The 9,288-nt window shown below is 51.1% G+C and overlaps 1 protein-coding gene across 1 annotated transcript in view; it reads right to left on the reverse strand.

Annotated features, from left to right (window-relative positions):
* The window catches only part of COL5A1 (collagen type V alpha 1 chain), an 86,777-nt gene that overhangs the window by 70,475 nt on the left and 7,014 nt on the right, over positions 1-9,288 (reverse strand). Inside the window, exons 6-7 of the mRNA XM_026860656.1 lie at positions 6,706-6,747; positions 6,373-6,435 (exon numbers count right to left, since the gene is read on the reverse strand). Of these exons, the coding sequence (XP_026716457.1) occupies positions 6,373-6,435; positions 6,706-6,747 (105 nt within the window). The remainder of the gene's footprint in view (positions 1-6,372; positions 6,436-6,705; positions 6,748-9,288) is intronic.

A 9,288-nucleotide genomic window follows, 5' to 3' on the forward strand; every position in this document is an offset into this window, starting at 1 on the left:
TTTTTTTTTTTTTCTTTCTGCCTGTTGAGAATTGTGACTGTTATGAAAAAAAAACAAAGAACCTTCCTCCCCTCACTCAAAGTCCCTTTTCTCTGTTGGTTTTTTTTGTTGTGTTTTTTTTTTTAAATTTTCAATTTTGGGGAAAAATCTAAACTGTAGACAAATCCTGGGTGACTTTTGGGCTGTGGATGGAAAAGTTGAATATTTCCATAGAGGAAAAATCAAACCCATAAAGCACTTTGTAAATTTAAATTCATGAATGCCTTTAAGAAATGCAGCATGCCAGACTCTCGGTCGGTATAAATCTGTGTCACTCTCATTATGTAAATAGAGATTTGCTGATATATAGCAGCCAGGGATGGGGACTTCAACTTTCATTTGGTGCAGTGCTCTAAAATGCCATGCTGAGTGCAAACACTAATGCAATATTTCAAGGGAATGTTTAAACTGAAACCTCAGTGTGTTAGTGCTCGGGCTCCTCGAGCAGCAGACAGTGATGAAGCAGTGCCCAGCAGCCCACAGTATTGAACCTCAAAATTTGCTTGAAGTGTTGCTCTCTAGGATGATTTTTCTGCCATTTTCAGCCCTGGGCAGAAAATTATGCAGCAGATGATCTTTCTAGGGGTCTTCTAGGTAAGGCAGTCCTTGCCATCTGATGGAAAAAAAAGGGCACTCTACAAACACCAAACCTTTCCGAGCCCCAGTAAGGATTTTAGGGATCTGTTACACTTCTGAGACGCAAAACTGTCCTCAAGGGGACTAAATCCACTGGGATGCAATGACTGCTTGGTCTTGGAAGATAGAGCTCTTGCTCTGCGACCAGCCTTCCTCCAGAGCCATGCTGATGGAGCACCCCAACACCCCAGGTTTCCACACACAGCGGGGTCAGTTTGCCCTAATGCTGCAGCTCATCTTCATCAAAGGAGTAAATTTTCCCCCTTCCTTCATTCCAGTCTGGTCTCCCAAGTGCCATATTTTTTTCTTCCCACTGCTCGAAGAAACCTGCCTAGAGTCATCCTAAACCATTCCCCCACCCCAGACGAGTCCTCTGAAACCTCCCACAAACAGGCTGCTCTGCAGCTCTGCCGGTGACGCAAGCTCTTCTTCATGTTGTAAAATAACTGGGATAAATGAACAAACTGACATCATGAATAAAACAGAGCTAAATGAGTGTTGGCCAATATTAACATAGCTGAATATTGTTGGTATATTAATTCAGTGCACCTGCCTGATTGCAAATAAGAAGTCTTTCTATCAGATGGAGGCATAGGAAATGTTCTTAACTGTACACATAGAAGTGTCATGTAAATTCATGAGCTATGCGCAGGGTTAATAACAAACAAATTAAAAGAGGAGCAGCTCTAATTGAAAAGGAGTATTTTAATACAGTTGCAGTTCCTGGCTCTGCAAGTTCATCACTTCTCTGCGCACAATATGTTGTATTACATTCTGTTCTGGACACTCAGAAAAAGCAAGATGTGCCGTCTGTGCTCGAATGCAAATCACGCCTTTCATTTCAGGGCGTGGAACAACATCATCGAGGACAGTGTGTCTGCTGCTGCTTGGCTTTGGTTGGCTTCAAGAGGAGCCTGGCCAGCAAATGTCTGCATCTGCCTGGACAAACAGCAGAAATACTGACTCCCTTGTCACCAGAGTCAGCATCCACCCTGCCAGGCAACTGAATTCTTCAGAGCAGAAGCAGCACATCAAGGAGAGAAGAAGAGAAAGATGAGCAACATGTAGGACCCACGCAGGGTGAAGACCCACCAAGAGCCTGATGAAGACAAACAGCTCTTTTGACTAATCCACTGCAAGATGCAACGACCTTGCCCAGCTTGCCCATCCTCTGTGAAGTCTGGCACCCAAGGATGCAGAGCCCTCCCTTGGTCCTTCTGCCGGAGCAGGGCAGGAGGAACCAGGACTGCGGGGGCTCAAGGGTTAAGCCAACCTCTGAGCAGTGGCCCTGGCTCCCGGCCACGGGCTGAGCCCGCAGCTGCGTATTGACTTTCTGAGCTTGCAGGCACCGATCGATGGAGCGCAGTCAGGGCCTCTCGTTCTCAATCATGTCACAACCGCAAGAAACATTATTACTGTTCCATCAAAAAAACAATAAATACACCGGGAGGGTAAATGAGCTGGGGGTCTTTACAGCAATGCTCATGGGGGGATGCAGAAGCGCAGTGGCCAGCGGACTCCAGCCAAGTCCCCGTGGACCAACAAGGCAACAAAGAACCTTAATTAAAAAAAAAAACAACAGCGCACCAGGGCCCAGGTTAGGGTCATGGCCACAAGAATGCCCCAACACCTGAGTAATCTCCTCAAGTACACCTTAAAATCCCAGCAGACACTTCTCAGTGCAGGCCAGCAATGATTTTATTTCTCTCATGGGTTGTGTTTTGCAACATTTGTGTCATAGGGCTGGGAAGTGAATAAGGAGGGTCTGGAGCCAGATGGTTGCTTTGTCCTCCAGCAGCCAGGAACTGGGAACCCAACCCCTGCTGACCGTGCCCTCGGGGAAGTCAGCCAGGCCCCGCGGGGTCCCAAACCCCCCCGAGGGGCTGGTAATTTGGAAAAGCACCAAACTGCAGAGGAGCAGTTTCCTATCCCTTGCTTATTGCAGAGGAGCAGGTGGGATGGAAAACCACCTCGATGGGTGGAAGAGGAATGAATGATGGCAAGAGCAGCACGAGGAAAGGACAACAGCTCAAGGGTACAGTGGACAGAACACAGCTGGATTTTAAAAGCCATGGGGAGAAGAGAGGGGCAAAAACCAGCTTAAAAATAACACTTGTGCAAGTTAAGGCTCAGCCTAACCCATGCAAAGAGCAAGGCCAGGAAGAACTTAAGGAAAAATACTCATCCTTTCTAATTGGTGCTTTCATGTTTTGATACATCCCTTCTTGTGTCCTGGTATATAAACACACTTAGTCACTTCCAGATGTGCCTCAGCTGGTATTGCTGTGCCCACAGCCAGGCTGGGAGTAAGAAAAAGTGAAAACCAGAGGGTCTGATGAACACCTGATGGCAACCACAGAGGAAGCCACGGCAAACCTCTGGCATCCCTCCAGCATTAAAAATGAGGCTGAGGTGAGATCCTTGGTAGTGCAGAGATCTTGTTCTGATCATCTGCAGTGGAATGAATTCTCCCTCCTATTCTTTCTGAGTCTTAGGTTGCTCAGTTAAGACAGGAAAAGAAAGTAAAAAAAAAAAATATATATATATATAAAAGAGATAAGCAAGGCCACAGCACAAATCCTTAGCAGCAGTTGTAGGAATTAGCTGTGCTAAGACTCATCAGAACAGCACGACACTCCTTCTCTATCCAGACCTCCCCACTTGAACTTGATCATTGACTTTTCCCACTTTGTCTAGGCAGAATTCAACCAAAATCTGCCGGAAGAGTAGGACGCCCTACAAACGCGGAGAGCCTGGGTCACCCCAGCTTATCCCTCCCAGGCACCCAGGAGGCAAACGGGATGTGGGTCCCCATCTGGAAACCAACTGTTGGATCGGTGGAGGATGCTGCGGTGCATGCGAGCCTGCCGCAGGCGGCGGGCTGTCTTATCTGCCAGAAAGACATGCTCAGAACCTCAGCGATCAGATTAGGGAAGCGTTTGCTGATAAGTGCTCCCTTCCTGGGGAAGGTGCTCTGCATTCGCTGGGTGACAGCACTGACAGCAGCGGGATGTGGAGTGTGCTGGCCCATCTCCTGTGATCTGTGTCGCTGCTGTTCTCCTCCCTCCCGCGCTTCCCAGGAGAAACTCTGGAAAAATAGACCTCAAACAAAGCCAGCCTTCAGAAACCAACCTATAGGCACATTTTAATGGCTTTTTGCTGACAGGAATGTCAGGATGCCTCAGGCCACCATAAGCCACAGGTGGAGGCTGGGGTTAGGGCTGCTGGGATCCCCGTTCCCCAGACGAAGCAGCCGTACGCCAGGCGCTATTTTGAAAGCGTATTTGACTGCACTCAGCATCACGATGCACCAAGGCACCAAAACGGTGTCAAGCTCCAAAAGCTCCATTTGTTTTGCTCACACAAACCTGCAGAAATCAATGAATTTACTCATGCGAGGCGACTACTGCTGGTACCCGTCCCCCCCCGTGCCGCTGCTGCGCCAGGCTGCGCTCCCGCACGCCGCTCCGCTGGGCTGCAGCGAGACAGCAGCCGCTCTCCTCCTGCCAGTACAGACCAGCTTGGTGCTCCATCACCCAAACCAGCACTGCTCGAGGGCTCTGCATGCACTCCTCTAGTTTCAGACCCAAACCCAGCTGCTCTGGCAGCCGAGGCTGAGCCCATCTCGGCTTCTGTGCCGAGCCAGAGCCTGTCTGCGCTATAGTGAGTCACAGAATCATCTGGGTTGGAAAAGCCCTTGAAGCTCCTTCAGTCCAACTATGACCCTCACCCTGACCCTTCCCAACTCCCCCAGATCCCTCAGCGCTGGGTCAACCCAACTCTTCAACCCCTCCAGGGATCCCGGGGACTCCCCCCCTGCCCTGGGTAGCCCATTCCAACGCCCAACAGCCCCTTCTGCACAGAAATCCTTCCTCAGAGCCAGCCTGACCCTGCCCTGGGCAGCTTGAGGCCATTCCCTCGGGGCCTGGCGCTGGCTCCTTGGCTCCAGAGCCTCATCCCCCTCTCTGCACCCTCCTGGCAGGGAGTTGCCGAGGGCCAGGAGGTCTCCCCTCAGCCTCCTCTTCTCCAGACTGAACCCCCCCAGTTCCCCCAGCCGCTCCCCAGCAGACCTGTGCTCCAGACCCTGCCCCAGCTCCGTTGCCCTTCTCTGGCCACGCTCGAGTCACTCAATGGCCTTTTTGGGGTGAGGGGCTCAAAGCTGAACCCAGGAATCGAGGGGCAGCCTCCCCAGTGCCGAGCCCAGGGCTCAGATCCCTTCCCTGTCCCTGCTGGCCACGCCAGTGCTGACACCAGCCAGGATGCCGTTGCCCTCCTTGGCCCCCTGGGCACACTCTGGCTCATTCTCACACCCCAGTCCCTCTCTGACCAGCAGCTCTCCAGCCACTCCTCCCCAGGCCTGTAGCCCCCCTGGGGGTTGTTGTGGCCCAAGGGCAGCCCCTGGCATTTGCCATTAGTGAAACTCCCCCAGTTGGGCTCAGCCCAGCGCTCCAGCCTGGCCAGGTCTCCCTGCAGCCTCCCCACCCTCGAGCTGATCAACACTCCCACCCAACTGGGTGTCATCTTCCACCAGATGCCAAAATTCCCGCTGGGTGCAGGGCAGGGAGCAGCGTGCAGCCTGGTCCCGGCTGCCCAAGCAGCTGTGAAAGGGTCCCCATGTGCCTGGCTGCCCCTGCCAGGGAGGGGGAACGAGCTCAAACTGGGGGAGAGCAAAGGGCAATGAGGAATGTTATTGGTACAAGGGTTGTTTCAGAGCCTCAGCTCAGGCAGGGAGGAGAGCGGGTTTTAATTTTCAGCACTGCCAAGCACACGGATGGCTGCTTGGATGGTGCTTGTGCACCACTTACTGACCTGAGGCTCAAGATGAGCAGCTCCCAGAGCACAGGTCACTCCTGATCCCAGGTGAGAACTCAGCAATAACGAACAGATACACGACTCTGAGCAACACGCTGTGCTAAACTGTGGGATCTGGGGTCACAGCCCACAAAAGTGCTGGGGAATGAGAGGAAGATGGAGGCTTCTGCAGGCAGCAGTTTGCAAAGCAGTGGCTGCTAGGGACAAAACTGATGTAAAGTAACATCAAAACCAAACACGCAAAACCGAAGTTGCTCCATTGCTAAAGCACACACATCAGCCTCTTAGGGCTCGCTGGTACCAACCAACAACCCACCTACAGAAAAGGTGAGGTGCTGCACAAGAGCCACCTCCTTTCCACCAGGAGCAGACTGGGACACAAGACAAGCGTAAGGAAACCCCAAAACAGGGGTGCTGGCATGACCCCAGGACCATCCTGCACCCAAAAAAATTCCAAACCCTCTACTAAGACTCACACCACCAGCTGGAATAAGGACACAGCGTCACGGCTGAACTTCATTTCATTGTGCTAACCGCTATTTTGGGTGTTTGCTCAGCCTCTTTTCCCAGTGCCACAACCCAGTTCCCATACCAGAATGAGCAGCCACGAGCCAGATGGCACAGTCAGCCTTAGTCTTGGTTTTAACCTGGAGAAAACTGCTTAATGCATTTGACTAGCTTGGCTGTGTTCCCCAACTTTTTGCCCCTGGATACAAAGGTCTGCCCTGCACCCTACCATAAGCTCCTTCTGGGGCTGACTCAGAGGAGATTGCTATTATAGGATGAGCAGTTTTTTAGGGCTCCAGCGATAGACCACAGTCCAAATCTGCACACACAAAATGACCCAAGGCTTCAGTCAAAGAGGAGAAAAAGATAGGTACTCACCCTCTCCCCAGGGTCACCCATTAAGCCCACAGGTCCAGTTGGTCCTGGAGGTCCTGGAAGGCCCTAGCACAGAAAAGACAGAAAAAAAAAATAAGCCACTAAAGGAAAACGTGTTATTATTTGTAACATATTTGTACAACAAGCAGGAAAAGAACTAGAGCTTTCTGTTTATTTTTGCACCAGAAAATCGACCCCGAAGCGCTCTGTACACATGCATGGCATATGGAAGCAATAGAGCCAGGGAACAGCTGTGTGCTGAGCCCTCCGCGGGCGCCCAGCACCCCAGGGCCACACTCATCCTCCGGTGCAAGGTGTAGACAAAGTGCCACTTACTGCTGGGCCTTCGGGACCAGGCGGGCCTTCCACCAGCATACCCTAAGCAAAAGGAAAAAAAAAAAAAGTGATTAGCAAGGTACATCCTCAAAGTGACTTTGACTACAGGGCTGGAAAGCCCAACGCTTTATCTGTCCTTAAATATTTCAGATCTTGCTGCTAGGTCTAGGCATCCCAGAGCTGAAGGAGATGGATGACATCTTCTGTGTCTCTGCTGCCACAGGCACAAAAGGCGCTGCCCATTGAAAAGCCAAACAGAATTTGAATCACACAGGGCATGGCAAAATAGCCCTTTCTCCCCCCACACCAAGCCCACCCTCGCCCCAGCACAGGGTCACCTGCCTAAGCACAACCCTTCTCCCTCAGCTCATGGCCAGGCAAAGGGCAAATGCTGGGGGCACATCCAGCCCTGATAGCGCTGGAGTGGGAGAAGAGCTCCTCTTCGGGAAAAAGCTATTTCTAGACCCAAGAAGCTTTAAAAAAAAAAAAAAAGTTAATAATCAAATTGCAAGGGTTTTTTAAAATTACTTTCCCAGCAGACTGCATGCTGTGATTTACTCTGTGTACCTAGGAAATCACTGTGTGGGCAAAATGGTAGAATAATGTTATTCCATTCCTTTTAATCTAAATATTTTGTCATAACTTTAAATCAGGTCTATCATGTACTCAGTAAAATTGAGCTTGTGCTTTTTTTTTTTTTTTTTCCCCCTCATGGGTATGTAAGAGGCAGGAAAGAAACCTCCCAGTAAACCTGGCAAATGCTTTCTAGAAGGCATCAGGATGATGTGTTGGGAAAAGCCCCACTGCAAGCACTGCCCTTTTATCTCTGGACCAGTGACCATGCCCCCAGGTCAAGCCTAAGCAGTCCCAGCTCTTGCCAAGCTCATAGATAGCCAAAAGGGACATTTCTCCTATGAGCTGAAATCAGCCTCTAAGAATCTGTAGATAAGCAGTCGGCTCATATGGGAGAAGCCCAGAGGAAGCAAGTGCAAGGACTGGTCTTGGGTCATCTTTAACTGGTCTCCTGGGCACAGGCTCTGGTGCTAAAAGCTTCAGCTGACTCCACGGCAGCCACTACAGCAGAGAGGGCTGAGCTGAACACATCTGAAACGTCTAGAGGAGAATCCAGGCATTCCTGCCACAGAAGCCACAGTCTCTAAGCCCAGAGGAGCAAAAACCAGGGTAAAACATGTTGCCATGAACCATCCCTGCTTCCATTAGTGGGACGCATGTTTCTGCACCACTAATGCACGGCCAGCACTATTTTCTGTCTTTCCCAGTGTCCGTACTACTCATTAGCACCTCGTTTAAAATCTGGCTTCCGCTACATTTGGATGAAATTTTCTGCTGCTGTCATCACAGAAGCGCCTGTGCAGTCGTTCTTCACCAGTAAAGAATTTAGGTCATGGACTTGACCCTGTGCCCATTCTGCCAGCAGTTTCCCTCTCTGCCATGGAGACACTGCTGGGGGGGAAGAAGGGGTGAACCCCACACGACGTCCAACCTGCACCACGTATGAGCTGTTTGCTGTTGGAAGCTACCAAGAAGAGGTGAGTTATGCTGATGGAGAAGGTGGCCCCCAGGACATCCACTAAGCACCGGGCTCCTTTTCAGGCACGCGATGAGGACGTTGCCCAGGAAACCTCAGAGGTCCCAGCCAAACTTTCCCCATATGGACACCCCAAGGTCCATCCCTGCTGAGACCAGCGATGGCACGTTTTGGTGTGGCAGGCTCCAAACCAAAAACTAGCAATTGTCTCTGGGCTGGTGCAGAAAGCCACTGCCCACGTAGGTCTCTCCAGGACATTTGTGGGCTGCTGAGTGCCAGCGTTACCATGGTCTGAGCATGCACAGTGCTGAGGCTTTGCTTCCCATGGCCAGCTGCAGAGCCTTGGGATGCTCCTCCACACGGGGGGAAAAAAAAGTCCGGGCTAATTAGCCAATTTGCAATGCAAACATCCTTGGCATCTTCCCATATTTATCTGTTGGTTTATGTTGAGCTCTAGCTTTAGGGACATCTGGAGATTCTCCTCGGCAAGAGACTTCCACTGTTTATATGACTGCTCATCAACAGGAGCGATGGAAACGTGGGAGGGTTTTGGGATCAGGACCAGTGGGAAGATGCTACCGAGGGTGAAGCAAGCAAACCACGGATTTGGGACCATCCCAGGGGAAAATGGGGTGTTACTTCCACTCAATCCACACCCAGGTGCTACCCACAAATTTCACAGAACCAGCCCAGACGCTGGCTAAAACACACAAAGGTGCCATGCAAAGGCTGATCAAATCTCCCCAAAGGCACCAGGGCTCCCCCCCAGAAGGAGAAGGGGCTCTGAGGAGGCGAAGGCAGAGCTGGGATGTGGGGTGCCCCAGCCATCCCCAGCTGCATCCCTCCTCACCCCGCGCCTGTGCTGCCCCACTGCCTCCAGCGAGCGTCAGCACAGAGCCAGGATTGAAGGACAGGCAGTCTGAACGAAAAGGAGAGAAAATCCAACGGAATCCGACTTCTGCGTTTGGTTTTTATTCCCTCTCTGCTGCAGCTCCCAGAAAAAAAAAAAAAAAAAAAAAAAAAAAAAAAAAAAA

The sequence above is a fragment of the Athene cunicularia genome (genome assembly GCF_003259725.1).
Source record: "Athene cunicularia isolate RWA chromosome 17 unlocalized genomic scaffold, athCun1 chr17_part1, whole genome shotgun sequence".
Taxonomy (NCBI): domain Eukaryota; kingdom Metazoa; phylum Chordata; class Aves; order Strigiformes; family Strigidae; genus Athene; species Athene cunicularia.